The sequence below is a fragment of the Haplochromis burtoni genome, unplaced genomic scaffold (assembly GCF_018398535.1).
Source record: "Haplochromis burtoni strain Fernald_Lab_line unplaced genomic scaffold, NCSU_Asbu1 Contig_143, whole genome shotgun sequence".
In the NCBI taxonomy this organism is placed as follows: domain Eukaryota; kingdom Metazoa; phylum Chordata; class Actinopteri; order Cichliformes; family Cichlidae; genus Haplochromis; species Haplochromis burtoni.
The window spans coordinates 138,696-162,699 of NW_024582504.1; the positions used below are offsets into that span (position 1 = coordinate 138,696).

General features: G+C 42.2%; 1 protein-coding gene across 1 annotated transcript; it reads left to right on the forward strand.

Moving 5' to 3' along the window:
- Window positions 1–11,242: 11,242 nt before the first annotated feature.
- LOC102300327 (equilibrative nucleoside transporter 2) lies at window positions 11,243–23,245 on the forward strand. The gene is made up of 13 exons (XM_005931585.3): window positions 11,243–11,437; window positions 16,577–16,633; window positions 16,782–16,863; window positions 17,006–17,151; window positions 17,676–17,815; window positions 17,910–18,044; window positions 18,269–18,366; window positions 18,694–18,763; window positions 19,216–19,403; window positions 19,576–19,681; window positions 19,816–19,901; window positions 20,497–20,696; window positions 21,461–23,245. The coding sequence occupies exons 2-13, from the start codon at window positions 16,602–16,604 to the stop codon at window positions 21,570–21,572; spliced, it is 1,395 nt and encodes a 464-aa protein (XP_005931647.1). The 5' UTR covers window positions 11,243–11,437; window positions 16,577–16,601; the 3' UTR covers window positions 21,573–23,245.
- The last annotated feature ends 759 nt before the right edge of the window (window positions 23,246–24,004 follow it).

Sequence of the window (24,004 nt, forward strand, 5' to 3'; positions counted from 1 at the left end):
GGAGCGGGAAGAGGGAGGCAGCTGGAGATGGGGAGGGAAGGAAGGGAGGGGCAGGTAACTCTAACTCCTTTTAACTTTGACTTCAATTGTGACGAGCTGCAAAGTAGAAAAATAGAAACATTGAAGAAAAAATTGTTTCTCTTTGTGAATATGTTATCTTGACATGCGTCTTCCCCTCGGACTATCTTACCCTACTTGTCGCACTAATGTAATGTTTGAGTGTGCTGTGCTGAATGTAGTCCTGAGTGTAATTGTGCACACAGCAAACAGAACAGCGTTGTCAAGTGACAACAGGCACACAGAAGCGCGGAGCCAAAAGACACATTGAGACTAACTGAAGCTCATAGTAAATGGTGTAAACATAATTTTGGCCTGAATAGACCTCCACAGGCCGACATCTAGCAGAACGCAACAGCCAAATCAGATGAAGAGCATCAACACCACAGAACTAAAGCCGTGCTGACACTCAAGCAGCTCTTTTTCAAGTTAACTTTGTCCCAGCTGAAGTGCAGTTCACAGTTCAAAAGGTGCATTACATTCTGTCATGTGCTCAGTTTACACAGAGAGTGGGCTTACGAATATAAATTTGTCACAAATATAGTTCTCATAGCTGCAGCAAGAGACTGTCATGACATTTACACCTTCTTTTCCCCTCTGGAAATATTTATTATGCCTAAAATAAGCTATTGGAGATGATTGTGTCTCTTTTAATATTTTTTTGTGAATGAGTCACAGCAGTGGGTAAATGTGAACACTTTCCACCTACCAGCTGCCCTTTCAACAGCAGTTTACAGCTGTTTTCAAATGGTCCTTTTATGGTAAGAAAAAGTATTCAGCAGAGTGCTTTCTACATTTCATTGTGCTTAATTCATTGAAATCAGGTAATTCTCATTTTCAGTGATTTGTAGCCTCCTTCTTTGGATTGTGCTTAGCATAGATACTGTGACGAGAATTTACACTCTTCAGTTTTTGTTTTTAAAATGTGGGTATTGGCTGTTTAACCACAGGATGTTTCAAAACTGCCAAGGGCTAAAGTTGTTGCAACAAGGAAGAGAGTGTTCTGCTTGTCAGCTTAAAAGTGAAACAGTTTTGAGACATTAACTTTCAGTATACACAAGATAGTTCCACAAGCATGGGTTTATATTTTATACGGGTTTCAAATTCAAATCAAATTCAAATTCAAATTCAAATTTTATTTGTCACACACACACAACCATACACAGTATGACATGGGGGTGAAATGCTTGTAGCTGTACAATGCCCGACCATTAAATGACAGAAGAAAAGTTTTACAATATTTACAATTTACAGTTTACTACAAAATTTACAAATTAACTTAGGAATTTACAGTAAAGAATGTGCAAATAGCAGAAGAGATTATAAAGATTATAAATTATAGGAATTATAGGATTATAGGAAATGTGTGGTGGTGCGTGTGGTGATGTGTGTGAGAGTCCAGTCCTACACCTGGTTCAGGGCCCGAATAGCCTGGGGGAAGAAGCTCCTCCTCATTCTCTCTGTTTTGGCCTTAAGGGAGCGGAAGCGCTTCCCAGACCTCAACAGTGAGAAGAGTCCATTGTTGGGATGGGAGAGGTCCATCATAATCTTCCTAGCTTTGGACTTGCACCGCTTGGTGTAGATGGACAGCAGGTCAGGGAGCTCTGATTGAATGATGCGTTCTGCCGAGCGCACCACCCTTTGCAGATCTCGTCTGTCCTGCTTGGTGCTGTTCCCAAACCAGGTGCAGATGTTTGCCGTCAGGACGCTCTCGATGGTGCAGGAGTAGAAGTTCTTGAGCACCTTCAGTGGCAGATGGAAGTCTCTAAGTCTTCTGAGGAAGAAGAGACGCTGACGGGCTTTCTTAACCAGGGAGTTGATGTGGCAGGACCATGACAGGTCCTGAGTGATGTGGACACCCAGGTATCGGAAACTGTCCACTCTCTCCACTGGCGTGCCACTGATGATGAGGGGTTTTATAACTATTATATGAAGGTATTTTCTTTTCTAGTGTATCTACATCATATATTTTATTGCAATCAAGTACAAGTATTTCGGCAGACCTATTTTCAATATTTTGCAATTGTTGTCACTCTTGATTCTTTGCACAATGCATAAATATCTTCCTTTAGAACATGAGCAGATTTTGCGGTGGGGTCAAGTTTTTCTGGAGTTTAAACATCCTCTAATAGTAAGAATTCCTGCAGCTTTTACTGCCATCTAGTGTAGCATGCCTTCACCTTCACTGCCGTACAGCAAATTATTACAATAGCCAGAGTGTTAAGGTACTGCTGTGGCGTACTCAAGTTGCATTAATTGGATAGTGCAGTGGTATCATTACTGTCTTCGGAACAATAGGCCAGGCTTAACAAATTCTGTGTCAGGTGTTTTGGTTGGGTCGACTACTGGAACAAGGCGTATATTTACAAGGACTGATAATATGAAGTTGGTTAAATGCTACTATGCCAGCCAACCCAATAAGAGAGGTTATATATGTGAGAACTATAGATGAGTAGAAACCAAACATCCAAAATGGCCAAGAAGCATCCTTTTAGCTCAGCAACATCAGCTGAAACTACTATCTAAGCTAGAGATCCTGAGGCTACAGCACAGTGGGAACAACAGTGACCATTATAAATATCATGAGCCAACCTGGCCAACCATCCCAACTACCAGTATCACTGAAACCAATGAGCTCATACAGGCCACTACCACAGTAATCCCAGAAGCAATTACATATAAGATCAAAGATGCATATAGACGAAGCCCCTGTGGAGAAGGCTGGAAGCCACAATCAGGGAAATCCTGAAGGATGTTCGTCGGTTTACTGAAGTGCCGAAGGGTTTGCAAATTTATCTGTTTTGATTTAGCCTCAGAACGTCAATATACAATAATCAAGTAGACCCAAAGATCCTTTGCATCAGTGGCCATGCACTCAGCACGGCCTTGTAAGCCATGTCCTGTGGATGCCAGTTTATGGTCTACAGAGACCTCTTGTGGACATTCTGAAATATTGCTTGTGATGAATGAGCTACCCCAGCAGAAGGTGATGCTATTGTTATTTATGTAGTTATTCACAACTTTGCTAGTTTACTACACACACACAGGTGTTCTGTCCATAGTATGCACGTGATGTCAGACCTTCTGGGACACGCCCACCTGTCGGTCAAAAACAGTAGTGAGGTCTGCCCTCAAACCATCCTCTGAATGTCTTTGAGATTAACTTAGTCGAAATGTCACATAGTTGCTCTGCTATCAGATTCACTCATCAATGTTTATTTGCAGCTACCAGAAGGACCCAGAGGACAGAGTACCTCCCTTACAGGTCAAATTGCGCAATAACCCCTTCTGTCAGTGGCAGCTTCTTTAAACTGTAGGAATTATTTGCGGTGTAAAAATACTCAACTCTCATGGCATGACATTAAAGTAATAAATTAATACTACTGGAACTTTTTTGGTCAAAGTCCAAGTCAACAAAAGATAAGATTTGTGTGTGGTAGTTGGTTTAAGCTAGATATGTAGCCCTTAACTTTGCTTTAATGATAAGCAATTTCTTGTTCTTCACCTCCCACACAGCGCCATTATTTTACCCATCCAGACTGAAAATACATATATCTGTCTGTACTTTGAAAGCTTTCATCCTAGCAGCAGTGTTAGGTGATGGATTCTCTACAAGTTACATGTAGAGGTCACCGAAATGGAGCTCTGGGAGAGACGTTGCTATTTTCAGGGATTTAAATAAAGCTGCTGGGGCAGAATATGGATCACAAGTCTACAAAATTCATAGTTTCTCTTCATTTCTCCATTTTTTTTCTCCATGGATAGATGATCCAAGTAGTCTTGGCTAGATACCCCACCCCCCCCCCCCACACCAAAAAAAACCCCAACCTTTTGTCCTGGAGTAGATCTGACTGTCCACTGATTGGTTGTCACAATGGAGTAATGTTTTACCTGCCAGGTAAAACTATAGATTAATGACAGTTAACCAAACTTCTTTACTGCTGCAGTTTTCTGAAAAAAGACTAAGGCCACACTTGTATACCCCCACATTTCAGCTGGTGGACCTAAGAGAAGACCACAGCAACCGCCCAGAGGAAGAAACACCTAAGATCACAAAGGCAGAGATTCAACAATTAGTGTCCTGAATTAAGAACCAGGACCTGATGATCCATACCTATTGGCTGGGTCTGAAGGGCTGAACAAGCTAATGGTACACCGTGTTTGCCTAGAGACACAAAGAGGGCTGCCAACAACAGACTAGCTAACACAGGGCCGAACAATCATAATCATGATGGATCCCCACAAAAGTACAGCATTATCAAACTCCCAGCAGATTGCCTGCCTCTCCACAACATGGAAGCTCATCTCATCGCATTGTAGCAATCAAGATGAACATGATCACATCTCCAAAAGGCACTGAAAATAACAGCAAAGGGTCAAAACAGCGGCTCCTGGTGGACAGAGCTCTAAGGCCAGGCAGACCAACCTGAGCATTACCATCAACTACAAGAACTCAATACCCTACAAATGGTTACTGGGGTGCTTTGCCTTGTATAAGGCTAATAGTGTGCCAATAACATTGATCAGGAACTCAGTGGGACTGTGGAATACAACACTGGAGGCCAACTCGAAGGCAGTGACACAAGTCACCATTAAGTGTGGAATATACCAAGATGATGCACTGACCCTGTGGCTGTTCTGTAAGGACTCAACCTCCTAAAACCTTCTCAACACTAAGAGTGAATACAGATATAGATTCAGCAGTGATTTAGGAGTGGAGTGACATCAGCCACCTCCTGTAAATAGATGACATCAAGCTCTATGCCAAAATTGAGTGAGACATCAACTGCAACCTCGAGCAAACCACTAGTCTAAGAGCATGGTACTCTAATGGAGTACGATGTGCTATGAGGTTTTAAAGACAATATAGGAGCTGATTATTTGAGACCTTGTATGTGATGGTATTTTAAATTCTGGACTTCAAAGGATGTCAAAGAAGAGTAGTCAACTTGGGAGAAATGTACTCTTTTGTTTCTAGTCCCTGTCAGTACTCTTGCTGAAGCATTTTTGATGAACTGAAGGCTTTTCAATGATTTTTGGACATCCTGATAATAATGAATTAGGCCAACATACAAGTAATACATTTATGAAGTAATTTTCAGCATCTCTCTGAGACAGGATATTTCTCATTTTAGAGATATTATACAAATGGAAGAAAGAAGTCCTATGTATTTGTTTAATATGCGCACTGAAGGACATATCCTGGTCAAAGACGACTACAAGATTCCTCACAGTGTTACTGGAGGCCAAGCAGGGGCGATTTCAGGTTCAAACTTTTAGTGGGGCCCAGCTCAGCTCCCTCTCAAACCTTTTCCCACGCCATCTAAACAAAACAATGACAGAAAAGCCTAGCTGCAACTTTATTTAGATAAAGTCATTCACAATGAATCCTTCAGTAATTTTTGTTTTAAACAAACAACTTTCATTTTAAACAACTATTTGTAACTTTTGTCACTAGACTGCTTCATTAGTCTGCACCACTTCTTCAAAAAAGCAACAAGTTAAACAGAATGTGAACATTTCCAAACATGGAAAATAAAGTTCAGTCTTAATCTTATTAAAAAAAAAAAAAGAAATCCAGAAACTTGTGAACAGAGATTAAAAATATATAATTTAGTGACAGTACTATTCACTCTTTGTGGCTACAGTGAGCCTGTTTTTCACTGCAGAGCTGTAGCGGGGCGTGGTCTGCGGCGCAGTTGCCGAGGGGATGGATGCACCTGAACACCATCCCCAATCACGCCTCGCCGGCTTAAAACAGAATGAACTGGATTCTGTTGTTCTTGATGTGTGTGGCTGTAGCCGAAAAGCTGCAGTGTGTAAGTTGGCAGCCGCAATAAAGTGTGAACATGTGGTCGGGTCGAAACTTCGGTTGGGCCGAAACCAGTGGCCCAATCCTGGGTTTTGGCACCACTGCAAATGATGCCCGACAGACTTGACCACATGTTCGCACTTTTCAGTACACTTCTTTATTGCGGCTGTTGCGTTACACACTGGGCTGCACCTTTTCAGTGGATGCACATATTATTCACATAACTGCCATGAATTTCTTAGTTCTGCCAAAAAAGTGATTCCAATGCTAAACATTAGTTCTGCATGACCTTTCTGCCAGCTGACTTGCGCCCCACCTGTCAGAATTCTGATCCCCACTAGTAGGGGCGTGCCACATACCAAATCATCAAGCACTTAAAGAAGCATTTAAGTGCTACCACTGCATGCCAAATATCCTTGGGCAAGATACTTAGAAACACCTTAGAAAAAAGTGCTTGTGGGAATGGGTGAATGTACAAGTTATGTGAAGCACTTTGAGTGCTCAGATTGAGTAGAAAAGCACTATATAAGAACCAGTCCTTGTGGAACTCCATAATTAACCTTGTGAAGAGTCAGATTTTATTCAAATATTTTGAAAAATTTTTTCAAGGAAATACATCACTCTTTCTTGTTAAGATTTAAGATTGGATGGGCCCCATGTGTTTTTCTGTTTTTTAAGTGGGCCACAGTACTCTTGACTTTGGGAGTGGCTGGTATACAGGAACATCTGTGCTAAATATCAACTAGAAGTCCCCAAAGCTCCAATGGGAGACAGCACCAAATGGGGTTCAGAAAACCAGGGCTAAGGTCATTTGGGCCTTTGAGATCCAGAGAGGCAAGCAGCTGCTGGCCAACCAACCAAACATAATGGTGGTTGACAAGATGTACCAATGCCAGTGGACAGCAACAGGAAGAAGGAGCATGGGACAATAGAGAATTATCAGGAACTAAAGTAACAACTGGAGCAGACGTGGCCCAAAGTGGTCCCAGTGGTTATAGAAGCATTATGAGCTGAAATTTCCAAAGTGGAAGAGGGGCTCAAGCGGATTCCAGGTACTGGACAGAGACATCCTGAACAGTCTTGTCCTATATACAGCTAAGATACTGCACAAGACTTTCAAACTCCTCTGGTAGAGGACCTGAGCTTGAGGGACTTGCTATACCTTCAGCTACAGCAACTAGGTTAACCAAAGGAAATAAACTGAAGTAACTCAGTTTCCTGGGCATGTCCTTCCTTTTTTCATAGAAGTAGAAAACTGTATCTTCTACGAATTGAGTGTTGTACAACCACAATATATTTTGATATGATAAAACATATATATCAATGTTTTGATAGTTTATTGTTTTTGAGAGCTAAAGTTTGACTGAATAAAAGTCTGTTATTTTGCCCTGTTTGCCTTTTGGATGGGACATGGTCCCTGGGCACATGCCCAGTATCTTCTTTTGATAGCTCATTGGCCCTTAAGAGATGATTTCCCTTGAAGCCTTTTAGGTGTGATCTTGTTCTTTCTTTATCTGAGGATGAATCAGGTGGTTCTTGTACTCTGTCATCGTACATGCTGTTTATTTGTACTGACATAGTAGTTTTAGGTAGGCTTCGCCAAAGTGAGTGATGTGTGGTTAGAAACTCAGGCAGTAAAATAAAAAAAAATGATTCTGTTCATTTAGAGTCTGTATTTTCATCATTTTCATCACTCATGACAACAATTAGTTCAGGCCATGGATCTGGTCTACTAGCACAAACAGAGCAACATAAAATGTTTGTGGTTAAGTGTCAAGAGGATTCTTGTGACGAATCAAACCCCATGTCAGCAGACACAGAATACACAACCACTGGATCACTAAGAGTAAAGTGAATAATGACTGCACCTCCAAGAACTCGGCTGTTAAACTCCTTAAGTTTGCAGACACCACCATCATTGGACCATCAAGGATGGTGATGAGTCTGCATACCAGCAGGAAGTTGAGCGGCTGGTACTCTGGTGCAGTCAGCACAATCTGGAGCTGAACACGCTTAAGACTGTAGAGATGACAGTGGACTTCAGGAGACATCCCTCAACACTTCTCCCCCTCACCAGATCAGACAGCCCGGTGTCGACTGTGGAGATCTTCAAGTTCCTGGGTACCACCATCTCCCAGGACCTGAAGTGGGAGACCAACATCAACTCCATCCTCAAAAAGACCCAGCAGAGGATGTACTTTTATCCCCATTGATGTGCATTGAGTTTTTCCTTTTCAGTCACCTTTTTCACTCACTATGTGTTAATAGACCTCTCTGCATTGAATCGTACTTGTTATTAATCTCTGTCTCTCTTCCACAGCATGTCTTCTATCCTGTCTAATTTCTCTCACCCCAACCGGTCGCAGCAGATGGCCCCGCCCCTCCCTGAGCCTGTTTCTGCCAGAGGTTTCTTCCTGTTAAAAGGGAGTTTTTCCTTCCCACTGTCACCAAAGTGCTTGCTCATAAGGGGTCATTCGATTGTTGGGTTTTTCTCTGTGTGTATTATTGTATACAATATAAAGTGCCTTGAGGTGACTGTTGTTGTGATTTGGCGCTATATAAATAAAATTGAATTGAATTGAATCTAAACATACCAGCCAGCAGATCTACTGATGATGCTGCCCATGTGCAACACAATAAACCATGCTTTGGTGATTACACCACTATAATAAGATTTATAACTGATGCAAGACAACCTGCAGAGGAAGAGACCCAATATCTGGTCAAGTTTGTAGAAAACACACAAAACAGGTCATGGACTGAGACCTAATCAGTGAGAGGCTGGTTTACTAACAAGAGTTTTTCTAGAAGGACTTTGTGTGGACTTCAAGAACTTTCTTTGTCAGGCTTGTCCCGGTCCATACTGGCAAACATGATCTACGAGCTCTAACATTATTTTTGAAAGTTTTAATCATTTGTCAAAGTACTCTAGAGGGATGCTTATCATTTCAGATAATGTTCTTGTAAAGTTAGAAGTTAAACCAAGACGTGATGCTTTGAGGGTAGCATTTTGAGGATGTTTTGAGAATGCTGATAATGTGCACTTTATAACATGCTCTGTGGTGTTAAATCTAACATTTTTATTTTCAAACTGGCAGACATCTGGGGACTTTCCGTGTAGTCTTTGCATGTTCTGCCTGTGCCTATGTGGGTTCTCCCTTGGTCCTCCACAGTCCGGAGACAAACATTGACTGATGCAAAAAATGCCGTAGGTCTAGGTCCAGAAGCTGGACACCTGCTGCCTGCCACGTCGTCGCCACACGCCGCTCAGTGGCCAGATGCCAGATGGCTGATGCATGTCACCTGCCACACTGCTGCCCATCACACTGTAGCTTTATGCCGGACAGCGGAACCTGCCGCCTGTTACGCTGTCGCTGAATGCCAGGCACCTGCCGCTGGACACCTACCGCCTGCCACGCCATCGTGGGACTCCGGACAGCAGACGCTGGACACCTATTTTCCCCCAGAGACCTTCCATTATCACCAGTGTGGGACCACCTAAATTCCTTTGGTTCTGTCAACACAGTCCTCCTGCTGGCGAGCTTTTAATGCACATCAGGGTAATCAGGATTATGTGTGCTCACTCCTCTGCACTCCTTTGCTTTGTTCATGGGGCATCCACGTACTGAGCTGCACAAGCTCCCCACTGGCAATGCCCAGTTTGTCAGTAGCTCAGACACCTGCTGGACGCCAAATCTTAGAAACCAGACTCCTGTGACTTGCCACACCATTGCCAGACACCTGCAGGTTGCCAAGCCATCACCAGATGCCAGACACCAGACGCCATATGCCAGACGCCAGATGCCAGATGCCAGACGCCAGATGCCAGACGCCGGGCACCTGCTGCCTGCCACGCCGATGCCAGACGCAGGACAAAAGCCGCTTGACACCTGCTGCCTACCACAATGTCGTCTGATGCCAGATGTTGGACTGCTACTGCCTGCCACGCGTTGCCGCTGGATGATGCATGCTGATGGCTGCCACATGCTGATGGATACCGGGCAGCAGACACCTGTCGTCTGCCACGCCATTGCTGGATGCCAGATGGCCAGACACTTACTCCGGACACCAGATGCTTGACACGGAGATCTTCCATTGTCACCAACGTGGGACCACCTAAGTTCCTTTGCTTCTGTCAGCTCCAGCCTCCTGCCTTGCCACCTGAAAGGGTTCATCTCCATTGCCGGTCACCTCCACCCGCCTGGGTCAACATTGCAGACATAGAGCATAGTTACAAGTACCTGAGGATCCCACAGGCAAATGGGAACCATGAAGAGGTCGCTCAAAAACCACCAAGTACCTGCAGAGGGCCAGGCAAGTCCTGAGAAGTCAGCTGAACAGTAAGAACAAGATTTCACTCCAAGTCCAGCACCCTGAGGTTGTATGCTAAGGGGAAGGAAGGAGGCTGGGGACTGATGAGTGTGAGCACTACGGTTCAGGATGAGACAACAAGCATTCACAAAGTAAGATGGCCCCAACCGACCGCGTGCTCAGTGAATATCTCAGGCAAACCCGAGGAAGAGGAGGCACCATCATGGAAGGACAGGGAATTATATTTTTTTAGAGGCTGGTGAAACTGTTGGGGATTCAAAATTTTAAAATTAAAGGCACACTGAACCAGCATGGCTATCACAGCATCTTGAAGTGACATGCCATCCCATCCAGTTTGCATTTAGTTGGACCATCATTTACTTTTCAACAGGACAATGACCCCAAAAGCTCATCTAGAGAATGCCAAGAGTGTGCAAAGCAAAGGGTGGCTATTTTGGAAAATCTAAAACATGTTTTGAGTTATTTCACACTTTTTTGTTTGCTACATAATTAGGTGTTCATTCATAGATTTCATGCCTTTACTGAGAATCTACAATGTAAATAAAGAAAATAAATTAAATGAGAAGGTGTCCAAACGTTTGACTGATAGTATATATATATATATGTGTGTGTGTATAAAACATGCCTCTTCAGCTATAGCATGTAAGTTAACCAGAGGAAATAAACTAAAATAATACTTTACCCGGACATGTCGTTCCTCTTTTCATGGAAGAAAAAAAGATCAGCTAAGAGCTGGGTGTTACCACTGCAGTTGTGTTTGTCATTTTCTCTGTACATTTATTCATATAAACGTGAAATAGATATTACGGTCTCAAAAAATTGCAAAGCTCTCATCCACCCTAAACCGAGCTTTGATTTAAAGTTGTGTGGACTGCTTTAGCCCCCCCTCAACAAGCCCTGTAATAATATAAGTCAGTTGTAAATTGAAAAATCAGAGTAGCACTAATAATTGAGCCTCTTTGTTTAATTAATTTTATTAAAACAGCACTATTAATTCAGCGTGTCAAACGAGATGTGCTGAAACAGAGCACACCGGAAGTGCTTTTTTGCCTCTTTTTTTAAGGAGGCGGGTTGTGCCGGTTATTGTGCTATAAAATGCATAGTGGCACGATTTCTACATTTCCCGCCATGTGAATGGACAGCAAACATATATGTTTGGACCCTCTGGCTCACTGAACCTTTCCGCGAACAGCAGCCACATTATGCTAACAGCGTGACGGCAGCATCGGTTTTTCGGTGAGTGTTTCACGCTTGTAGGTCACGTTAGCTGGCACTGTGTTAGCTTACTGCTGTTTCGTGATGAGACGTGATATTCGCAGTCTCTGTAGTTACGCGGTGATAGCAGCTTCCCTCTTGTCTCTTGTACACCTTGAAACGTGCGTCTACCGAGTACAAACTGATGCATCACTATCGAGACTAACCGCAATGTTCAACATAATATTTTTACTTAAGCTTAAAATTATTATTCGTTTGGTGCGTCTGGTAAACCGAGCAGGTGTATTTTCATATCTGTTGGATTAAAAGCGGAGTCCCTCGTCCAGTAAAGATCATATTTGACGGGAGTTTACCTCTTTGAATAATGTAGTTACTACAGCGTAGTAAATAACTACTGAACCAGATAATGAAGAAAAATGTGTTTTACAGTCTGGAGTGAAATGAACTCGGGCTGAATGTCTTTGAGTAAAAGTGGTTGAATCTGCGTTATCGCGTGATAACCGAAGTTAACCAGGTAGTACTTAGTTGAGGGTGACAAGGGCACATACGTTTGGTTTGTGGTGTGAATGGCTGCTGCCATGTGCGCACATGGTCAGATTACAGTAAGAATGCCCCTGTGACTCAATACGGAAGCCATGCAGGTGTTACACCTTATAGTACTGTGCGATAGTGTGTCTGCGTATTGACCGTCGGGCTTTGTGTTTCAGCCCATTGGGTTGAAAATAAAATAAAATAATGGGTACATAAAAGTTAGCTTATGTCAGCACTTAATAAACTGTGAAATTTTCAGTTCAGTTTTTTATAATTGAATATTTTCTGTTTGTTTTTCTGTTTGATTATTACTAAGTTTGTGTTATCATCTTTGTGGGATTCTTTAGTACTCTTAGTTGCAGTTACTGTTAGTATGAGAGTATTAGTTTGATTAGGTTTTCCCTTTTTGTCTTTGTTGTTTCCTTATATTAAGTTAGGAGCCTTTTAAACAGATTTTTTTTAGATACCCTGAAAGCCCACAATTGGTCACCTTGCAGGAATCTAGTGTCTGAGCTTCTGATGGTGAGACGGTGGAATATCTTCATCCGTCTGAGGAATCTGCTCTTAGTCCAAATGATTTACACTCCCCTGTGAGTCAACACGAAGAGGTCCAGGAAAGAAGAGAAGTATGCGCCTATTCGATAGACACATACTTCAGTTCAATAGACAGACACATCAGTCCTTTCCTTTCCATAGTTATGCTTCTAATTGCTTTTAAACGCTTACATTTTGGGAGCTGTGTGTCAGAAGGGATACAGTTCCCTCAGGGTTTGTTGTACGTTGATTACACTTAAATACAAGACGAGACTTGACAGATGAATGTTATCCTGTGTGAGGTTTAAGGGCCAGATTGTCTAGACTTAGGATTTGTTATTACAGACAACAGAAGCAGCTCGTGACAAATAAAACTGACTCTGTAGTTCCCAAATCTCTTGACCTAATTTGGCCCGATTGGTTTGGTTTCATTTATTTGATGTATTTTCACTGAGCGTGACCATTTATAAGGAAGAGCTGCATTTTTTTCTATTCTTGACTTAAAAAAGATTCATGCTTGCACCATTTCACCTACAGAGCTTAGTTGCACCTGACCTCAGCTGTTGCTTATAAGTAGCTCCTTGTGCTGTGTAACTCTGGAGGTGTGTGAAGGAGCAGGACAGAATACCATTACGGCTTTTTTTCATGGCTTCTCCTGTGCCCCAGCATCTCGACATAGCTAGCCCGAAGGTGTCTTTAAGATGTTTATTGATGTCTGACAGTGAAAGAAATAAAGCGCGTGTGAATGCATTACTTAAGTATATTGGAAAGCCTTCGTTGCAGTGTTTTGAGTAACTTCTGGAGACAGATTAGGTTTTGTCCCAAAATGAAAAGGACACAAATATTGCTTTGGCGTTGCTAGGAGCAGAATAAATGCTTGTCAGCCAACATCAGCTGTTATCTTCAACACTCATATCCTGTTTAAATGCCTCCGAGCTCTCAAGCTAAACACTCAGAGTCTGGTACCAACTTCTGACTAATACTCAAATTATAGCTTCACCCCAGGGAGTGACTGCCTCATTGTAGCTGCTGGATCTGAAGCCTAGCTGTGTGTGAGCTGTGTTGGGCAGTTATTTACTTAAAGTTCACAGACCTGGGAGTGTCTACGACTTGAGCAAAATGCCCCTCTTATCCTGCTTGTCCTACTTGTTTTTGAAGGTGAAAGAGGGCCGGGCACACCTTCTTAATAAAGACGACAGGGCAACAGACTAGAATATTAAATGAGTCGTCAGCTCTTATATGTAAACCTGCCAAAACATTTCTTTAGGTTGTTTTTGGGCTTTATAAATTATTTTACTAATTGACGTCCAGCTTTTATTTATGTTTGCTGTTTTTAAGTGTTTCTGTCCTTTCGTCGGTCTACACGTGTAATTTCTTTCTTAGTCTTACAAGTTTAGGCGCTGACAGTATCGTGTTTGTGAGCGATCTGCAGTCTCTTCATTGATCGGGTCCTGTGAGCGGAGCGTTTGATAGCCACCTAGTGTTTTTGTTTCCTGCTCATTGTGGAGATTGATTATTTCATCGAAAGAAACGAGTAACATCAGCACAGACTAAATACACTTCCTGTGTTTCGCAACAGTGGGCATACACGTGATTTCAGCAGCTGAGAAGTAGCTTATCAACGAAACCAGCTGAGCTGCTGATGAGACATGTAGACCTAGACAAGGTCGTGTGACCCTATCGCTGTATGTCTGCTTCAAGCCTTGACTTTAAATGACCCCTGGACGTGTTTGTATCACTGTGCCCTTGATGGGACACGTGGCACACCCAACACCAAGTGTACAGAGAACAGTGTGTACTTGTAAATTGTACCTCTAGATGTTTTTAAATAACTTTGAAGGTGCCGCCAGGTAGTCATTGTCGAACCGCAGCATGGTGATCATCTGAGGCATTTTTACCTGCATGTCTTTTACAATATGTTTAAAAATATGAAGCTGGCAGCTTTTTATGGCCCCATGACTTTAGCCTTGTTCATGATTTACCAGTTCAGTTTAATTAGTTCTGCTCCGCTGCTTAAAAAGTCCTGTTTGGTTGGACTGTAACGACTCTGACCAGGCTGATTTAGTGAATGATGGCTTTTGAAAGCTCTGTCACTGAGGGAAGAGGACAGAGGGTGTTCAACCAACTGTCTCACCAGGGAGGAAGCACACATGGATTTTTAGCTTATCTAACAAAGCGAGGAGTAGACCGGCGTATAAACCCAGCCATTTATAGACGATCAAGGACACTCATTATAGTGAGGACCTATAACTCAACTGTAACAGTGGTTTGTTGGTCTGTCACACCTGCCTTTGTTGGAAGGAGGTGTCAATAACAAGTTTTACAGATGAAAACCAAACCATGACAAAGAAGTGTAAATGAAACTCGGCGGCGGGGGGAAAGAATAGACCATACTACATCCTCCTTCACAGCTGCATAACAAACAGCCTGGTCCTCCAGGAAATCAACGCAAGCTGCTTCTGAATCTGTCTCTTGCCTTATTAGAAAGAAATACGACTGTGCTGTAAAACTAAGAATTATAGCTGTATGAATGAGACATCCTGTCATAAGGATCGCCAAAGTCACCCTGATCCTTGATACAACACAGTATTAGTCAAGACTGGATTAGGGGAACATTACGAGTATTTATGGCAGTGAGAGAGAAATTAAACATGCCAGTGTCAGATTTTAGGGCCACTGAAACACAGTCTGTCCAAACGGCAACAACAGGCATTTAATTAGGCACAGAGTGTTAGACTGACTTCCCTAAGGGGCCCAACAGGAACTGAGAATCAGGTCGGAGGTCACACATGTAGTTTATTGTCCTGCCTTCATGTGAAATGTGTATTGCTTTTGTCATGTACTCTGTGGTCTGGGTAAAGCATTCAGTCAGTCATCCAGAAGCAGAATAGCCATCAGTGTTTTTATTAAGCAACATTATTGCATTCTGATTACACTCATAAAAAAGTTTCCCATGCAGCCAGTTTTAAAGGCTGAATATGATGGCATCTGCAGTATGGGGCCTTTTAATAAAACCAAATATATCCTGATGTAAACGAGGTATCCTTTTTTGGTTCTTTGAACATCACAACCCAGTAACCTCTCAGCCGTAAATGGTTGATGGGCTGTTGTTGTCACACTGCCAGGTGGGCAGGTGGTGCGGAAAGAGTAAATGAAGAGCAAATCCCAGCAGGTTCATAGTGTTTAGTGCTGTTTCTGTTACTATCCTCCCATGATGAATGATACTGTATCTAAGAGATAAAGTATCGTCTTTGTTGCTTTATCGTTTGGATATGCCCGCCCAATATTTACAGCTCTGCTTTTAATTTAGTAGCGGCATGAGTGATGTGGTAATGATTATGTCAGCCAGTGAAGTACATTTTCATTACCATTACAGAAAAGAGATGAATATTGTGTTTAATTTTTTTGTGTTTATTGAATTTAAAAAAGTGAGTTTAGAAAACAAACAGTGGAGCAGCCTTACATGTCCTCCTGTGAGTGAGTGGAAATGGCTTTTTCCAGTGAGAACTCAATACCTGTCTGTCCTCCCCGAGGCTGTACTGCAGTCATTTGTGTGTACACAAGGCGTGAAGTCAAATTCATGACTAACGGTGGACACATTGGAGAGAGGCTGAACTTGTTCCAGCTGCTGCTGTTTCCATCGCCTCTATTGAAAATCGTTGAAATTGCACTTAGTCGTGTTGTTTAATTAGATGTATGCACTCCTGTCATTCATGGCTGCTTACATGCTGCTAGGTTCATTCTTATGTCACATGACGTAAGTCAAAGTAAGTTTAACCCAGAAAGTAACGAGGAATGTCAAAGTCATTTTACATGCTGCAGCCCACTTCGATCTCAAGCGGGAGTGAAACTCTGCTTTATGTCACAAACAGAAGTTTACCTACATATTTAACCCCTGGCACAGATGGAGAGAAGTGTGTCAACCGAATGTTGCTGCAGTAAATGGAAAAAATCTGTCAGTAAGGCTTAAATGATAAGATGTAAATGTGTGACATGTATGTACTATACAGCGTCTCGAGAGCCGGTTGTATTTGGCCAGCCCCTCACAGCTTTTGGAAACGTGGCTGACCCTTTTTTCTCTCCCACTGCCCGTAGAGTCTAAACAAACTCCGACACCAGGATGAAACGACGAACAGACGCCCCTCAGGACCGGTGAGTTACACAAACAGCAGCAGCTTTCAGTTCCCATTCGTTTTGCTCTCAGCCACAGTTTCTGCGTGACACCTAAACACGTTTTGTTGCATAAGGAGACACAAAATGTCACCAATATTCATGCACCATCCCTTCTCCCCATCTACAGATACTACTGGGTGGGAGTCATGTTCTTCATTCTCGGCCTGGGAACGCTGCTGCCATGGAATTTCTTCATGACAGCTTCACTGGTAAAAACAAGACCTCACAAAATCTGACACAATATGAAGCATATGCTGGGTTTTCAGTGATAGTATATTTTGTATTTTATACGTCAGATGTAGCTTTGTTGTCGTATTTTTGAATGAAAAGCCCTGCGTTTGTGGTGTGTAGTACTTCCAACGTCGACTGGAGACAAATGAATCGAGCAACGGGACCGAGGTCGTCCGCAAAGAGTACTACTTCAACAACTGGATGACTCTGCTGTCTCAGCTGCCTCTGCTGCTATTTACCCTGCTCAACTCCTTCCTCTACCCGAGGTCAGTGACTGTGTTAAAGCGCTTTCAAACATGCAGATCATCCTTTCTGATGATCTGGCTGCACTTGAACATGTCACCTTTATGTCTGAATCAGCAGCTTAGTTATTTGTCTTTAAGTTATGGCAGTAGGAATCTGATTATACCTAATAACACGTTTCTCTCTTTTAACATAACACAAGTCTGAAGGTCATGCAGTCACATTAATGAACACATCTTTAGCCCAAAAAACAGATAACAGAGAGCCTTGTTGCCATGGTGTCGTGAGAAATCTCTGATCCTATACTATATTATTTGTCACGTGAACTTTTCGTGAATGTCTGCCGCTCTAACAGACGGATGTTTATTGCCTATTAGAGGACGACGATGTGTTGAAGTTAATTTGCTTCGACACATCGTCGTCCTTACAGGATGTCTGTTTCCCGATGGTGCTCTGTAAACGTATACTCAGACTGTTGCTCTGTGGTATATTTTATGATCTGTTAGATCCTTCATGGTTAACTGTGTTGCAACTGTGTGTGTTTCAGGATATCGGAGGCGATACGTATCGCAGGTAGCCTTGTTTTCATCCTGCTGCTCTTCATCCTCACAGCGGTTTTGGTCAAAGTGCCCATGGAGGAAGACTGCTTCTTCTCGGTCACCATGGCTACTATCTGGTTCATCAACTGTAAGTCAGTGTGCTTCTATGTATATGTGGGAGACGGATGTGTTTGAGTGATAAGATGCTACAAGAAAAGCCCCCTTTTTTCCTCCCTCGTCAGCGTTTGGTGCCGTGCTGCAGGGCAGTCTGTTCGGTCTTGTGGGGATGCTGCCTCAGAAGTACAGCAGCATCTTCATGAGTGGCCAGGGCCTCGCTGGGACATTCGCTGCCATCGCCATGATAATAGCCATAGGAAGTGAGTCACTTACATCCACACAAGCTTCCAGTGGGCTCCTAATCCTCAGTTGCTTGGTAACCAAGGGCATTGAAAATCAACGGGAGCAATCAGCATGACACCGCACAGCACACTGCTTTCAAAGAAACCTGAGCACACTTGGTTTTGTTGAATGTTTTTTTTTCTCTTATATTTCTGTCCCAGAATGCTTCAGTAACTCTGCTTTGTGTGCGTTTGTCACTCAGGTAAAACGGACCACGAAACGGCAGCTTTGGGTTACTTCATCACGCCGTGTGTGGGGACGTTGCTCACACTCTTCAGCTACTTGGTGCTGCCACGCCTGGTCAGTCAGCTGTCCTCTCAGCATAACTGTATTACCCACAATCCATCTGACCTCACCTATACAAACTCTCCACACATAAATTTGTATGCAGATGAACCTGGATGTGGGCATTTGTAGCATTTTTCGACTGCAAACTGTCTCGTCTGAGTAAACAGAATATATAAAGTATATAAAGATGGATGTTGAACACACAGTGGTTTTGGACTTTGTATCACAAGTGCTCACTAAGTGAATCCATTATAGTATAAACTTGATTACAAAACCTAATGTTTATATTTTGATATTTCAGCTGCTTGACTTTTGTGTTGTGTTTTTGTTTTCATGCAGGGGTTTGCTCAGTATTATTTGAAAAAAAGCAGCACGTACGAGGCAGACACCACAGACGAGCTGCTGAAAGGTTAGCTTTGGCTACACAAACAACTCTTCACCATCGCTGAATTAATGCCATTCCTTTCCAAGCTGCGCCACACGCTGAACACCAGAAGCCTTAAAATCTGTCAGACGTTACTGTGACAGTGAGCGAACGTTTGTTTGCTTTTCGACTCGGTTCACAATTCTGTCCCTCGCAGTCTGGTTGAATCAAATCAATTCAGTGGAACATTATCTCATTAAGTCAGTTTACCCTCTGTTTATCCAATTAGACGGTGCCTAACAAAGATGGGTTTGTGAGGCTCACACAGCCTCCTGCCTTTTTATGAATGCTAAAAAGCCCATAGAGGTCCAATTAGTCATAATTCACTCAACTAGATCCCACATTTGAAACATTACCTTTGAGCACATATTTAATAATAATGTTTTTGTGTGAAAGTGAAACAGCGGAAGTGAGGCTTTATATACATTCAATTGCAGAAAGCAGCATGGTGGAAAATGGCAAGCTGGCCGGGCACGTTAACGGATCGGCAATCGGCAACTCGGCCAAAGGTAGCAGCGTCGCCGAGGCCGAGCCAAGGTCTGATGGAACCAAGCAGGCCTTCCTGCCCCTGGAGCAGGTTGAGAGGGGGCAAGCCAAGGCCTCGGTTATAGAGGTCTTTAAAAAGGTACCCTCGTGTGGAATGATTTCACAAAGTTACTAAAATGGAAAGAAAGTCCAGTTTTATCCGAGGTCATTTTGTTAGTCGTCGTTTTGATTTAAGTTGAAACTATTTAGATCAGTTCATTGTCTGCAAATATTAAAATACTAAATAAATAAATCCATGTCCTCGTTTTCAGATCTGGGTGATGGCGTTCTGCGTCACCTTCGTTTTCACAGTCACTCTGTCTGTGTTCCCTGCCATCACCGTAGATGTGAAAACTACATCCGAACGAGAAAACTGGGGTAAGACCGAACACTCGCTTCAGTACAGCTGCGCTCAACATTCATTTAGCGGATGGCAACAGATACAGTGCATCTCTTTTGTAGCCTTCCTATCGTGATATACAAATGTATCTTTGTACTCATTCTTTCTTCAGAGAGCTATTTTATTTCGGTGTGCTGCTTCCTCATTTTCAATATTAACGACTGGCTCGGCCGGACCATCACCACAAAGATACGCTGGGTAGGTTTCCATATGTCATTTATGTTTCTGTCTGATGCCAGACTGGACTTATTATATATTTCATCAGCAAAAAACTGAGCTGTTCTCTTTCATTCATTCATTGTTTGCTTTTTTTTAAATATGACAAACATGTATGTGTGTATATAGCAAATATGAAACAAGGAGGAAAATCTTTTACTGTGTATTGATGCACAAAATTGTGCTTAAATGTAGATTTTAGCACGTTATACAAAAGCTTTTAGCACAAACGCCCAGAGCGCACTCTCCACAACACTTGTCATTCTGAGGCGACTCCCAAATCCAGCTGAATCCAGATGAATGTGTTATCCTGAGCTGGAGGTTTCTTCCTGTTAAAAGGGGCGTTTTTCCTTCCCACTGTCACCAAACACTTCCTAAAAGGAGGTCGTTTAATTGTTAGGGTTTTTGGTCACTGGTGCTAAATGATGTAGCCACATATTTGCACCAGTAAGCTTCAGACTGCATCCTCTTTTAGTGAAATTATTTTGGATTTCCTGAATGAGCGTAAATCAGAATACTAGCACGCTTTTAACCAGTTTCACGTCTTCATGTATTCTCCTACATGTCTCCTCTGCAGCCCTCTAAAGAGTCCCGTCTCTTCCCGGTGCTGGTGATCTCCAGAGTCGTGTTCATCCCTCTGCTGATGTTCTGTAATGTCCAGAGCCGCAACTACCTTCCTGTTTTATTTGAACACGACGCAGCATTTTCTGTCATCATGGTTTTCTTCTCTCTGTCCAGCGGCTACTTCGTCTGCCTGTCCATGTCCTACGCGCCACAGTGAGTACAGCGGCGACACATTCAGAGGTTGCACGATCACTCCGCAGACAGCTGCAGGACTGTGTTCTGATTCTTGTCATGTGGACATGTTTTGGTTGCTTATTATTGGAATTTGGGACCAAAAGATTTACAGTTTATTAAACAGTGTTGTGTTTTTGTGTTGTTTTGGAGCTCATGCTGTGTTTACGGAGTCTGTAACAGCTTGGTGTAATCGCCTTTTACAGCTTCTGAAATTCATCTGCATAACTGTGGTGTAGTCTTTCAAATCTGTATGCCCGTTTTGGACACAACTTTGTATGTGGAAGCATATGGAAATGTTCACACATGCAAAATTACCCCTGAGTTATGAAACATGCTGTTATGTTAGTGAGTCATTCTTGGTTTGTGCTTTGTGTCTGCAATCAGCATACTGCCACGCCTCATGTACCCATGCAGGGGTTTCATTTAAGGTGAAGTGGAGAAAGTGGCGAGGATGCTGTAAGGAAGACATGAAGACGTATTTGTGTACCAGGAGCAAAAACTGTAACAAATAACAACAAGGAAAAAATGAGATACGAGTACAGATTTTAAGGTGAAATCACAGAAATATGATTGCACCTTGTTATGCACACTTGAATTGGTAAGTGTTCTTGAGCTGTACCTGGATCACATGACCAAAGGGCACAGCAAGCTGAATGTCCACTAATGAATGTAGTGAAGCCACTGTGTGCTTTTTCAATGTTGTTGTGGTTCCTGAGGATTAAATACCTGATGTCTGCCTTCAGGTTGGTGGAGCCTAAAGACGCAGAGACTGCAGGAGCCCTCATGACCTTCTTCTTGGCTCTGGGTCTGTCCATAGGAGCCGCCCTGTCCTTCCCCCTGCGGAAGTTGATCTAGTTAAACACACACGAAGAGGAAAAGGAATGCCCCCGTCTGGCCGGCCTTTCTGTTTTTTCTTTTTTCTTCCTGTTTCCTGCTTGCCTGGAAATGTGCCCCACAGTGAGACTGGAACAATCATGGCTGAAGAACTGCTACTGTTGGGAATTGTTAGCTTCACTTCGAAAAGAGAAAGGGAAATGCTTCATGTTACTGAAAAGAACTGCTGCTCATGTTACCTGCTGCTAATCTGAGAAACAGGTTAGAAACATTTCCTCCGTGGGAAGTCTTTTTTTTTTTTTTTTCCCTGATCACTGTTGTGCTTTTCTACATTTTGAGGTTTATGTTTGAAAGAAAACAAAACAAAGTTATTGGCACACATTACCCTGTGCCAATACCTTGTAGATAAAGGGAGACAGACTAATTTTTACAGCGGTCAGAAAGACTTCTGTATGATATACTGTAGGTCATTTTTTTTTTTCCACAGCTGAGACTGTGATATTTTCCTTTGTATTGAGGACTTGGCTGATGAGTTGTTTTTGTTTCCTTCCGTTATTTCTGTAGTTTCTCTTCTTCAGGCCAGCAACTCCATAGTTTGAGCTGATGCTGCCATCTGCTGGTCAAAAGTTTGAACTGACTTTTTTTTTCCTGCTTATAAACCTGAAAAGTTCTAAACATAGGAAATACTTATCTGTATTGCAATCAGGATGTAAAATGCTACTGAATGGCAGGGAGGTGGTTTATTTGTTTGTTTGTTTTTTCAGGTAAATGAATTTTCTGTAGCTGTAACATAGGAATCAGATGTGATTGTTAGGGAAATGACGAGAAACTTACTCTTAATGCTGATTCGTCATTTTATTTGTTACTTTTTACCAATTTGAACGGTCAGATATTGGCCTTTGTAGACGATTGTGCCATGCTCCGCTTGCACACTGATTTTATAGTACTGCTCTTTGCTCAAATGTATCGAAGTGAAAAAAAAATTAATGTTACACTTGGGTTACGTGCACTGAAGTGCTCGACAAGTCTGTTTTTGTTTTCTTTCTGTAATTGAAGACTATAGAACAATGATGTGTTGAAATGTGTGCCGTTTCAAAGTGAGCGAAGGGCCGAGAGCTGGGAGAAATATTCACGTTTTGTTTTTTTAAATATTTTTTTTTACTTGATTTATGCTGGATTTACATCCGACGGGAAATGAACCAACACAGGCCGTGTCGTCATCTTTAAATAGGAACCTAAAATAAGGCAACGTTGTGCCAATGCCACTTCAGCAGGTGTGCGTTGTGTTGCAGTGGAAAGCAAAGAGTGGCAATCAAGAACAAGAATGTCTTTACGGTTTTCTATAAACAATCTAAACTGACTTGAAGTGAAGGCGTGCGTATTTCTCTGCTATTCTAAAATATTCATGTCTGCTCTGCAATACATTTGGTTTTGTGTTCTACATCCTTCTCTCTGACACATTGGTACATGATGTGCTCAATAGGAACAGACTTTTACTGAATTACTTGAGGGAAGGGACTTCATGCCTGTGTGTGTGTGTGTGTGTGTGTGTGTGTGTGTGTGTGTGAGAATAAACTTATTTGACAGGTTGTGTGTTTGGTGTAGATTGTTCATTTGTATGTACAGTTACAGTCAGCAGGATCTTTTTCTACATCCGAAATAACAGGTAAGGGATTTGCTACAGTGTACATGTAAATGTAGTAAAAAGTAAGTCTACCACACAAGGTCCCTATTTGTCTGTTGTAATAATGCTTCGTGGTAATAAATCTTGATAAATCTTACACTTTTAAAGTCTATTTATTTCCCCTTGAAGTCTGAAAGAAGACACATTAGCTATTTAACCATTTATACATGTAAGAAACATGGACCTCAGTAGTGTGACCGTGAAGGCAACTTTGAGCCTGTGTTTGAGCAACTGAATCAAAAGTAGCCAATTTTTTTTAACTGAAAAATAAACATTACAGCAGAAGAGCTTTAAAAAGGAAGAAGCAGGGGAAATAAAGGTCTGTAAACAATGACGTCCAGCTTATTCAGGAAGTCTTTCCATATTAGTTACATGTGCCATGAAAGCACATCTGTCTGTGCTCTGTTAAACCCTCTCTGACTCTTTATTTGGAGTCTACTGGGGGAGGACTCAAGACCAGTCCTCTGGCTAAACATCACACATGGCAGAAAAAGGAGGAACGTTTTGTAGTAAATGATAAAAAATAACCCAAGTGAGGCATGAAGTTTACAATCCAAACAAAAGGAGGAAAAATAAATACAAACAAGGCATCCATCTGCAAAGTTTGAACCCATATTTTATTTACAACAATGTGGAAAATATTTAATGTTTAAACTGAGAAAAATTTCCCATTTTAAGCAAAATATAAGCTCACTTTGAGTATGATGGTATTAGTACTTCAAAACAAATGAATTTGGAGACAGTGGCAACAAAAGGCTGGTAAGTGTTT

Coding starts and splice junctions, on each gene's coding strand:
- LOC102300327 (XM_005931585.3), top strand. CDS start 16,602: ATGAAACGACGAACAGACGCCCCTCAGGACCG. Junction 18,045..18,268: donor CATGATAATAGCCATAGGAA/GTGAGTCACTTA, acceptor TTTGTCACTCAG/GTAAAACGGACCACGAAACG. Junction 18,764..19,215: donor CACAGACGAGCTGCTGAAAG/GTTAGCTTTGGC, acceptor ATTCAATTGCAG/AAAGCAGCATGGTGGAAAAT.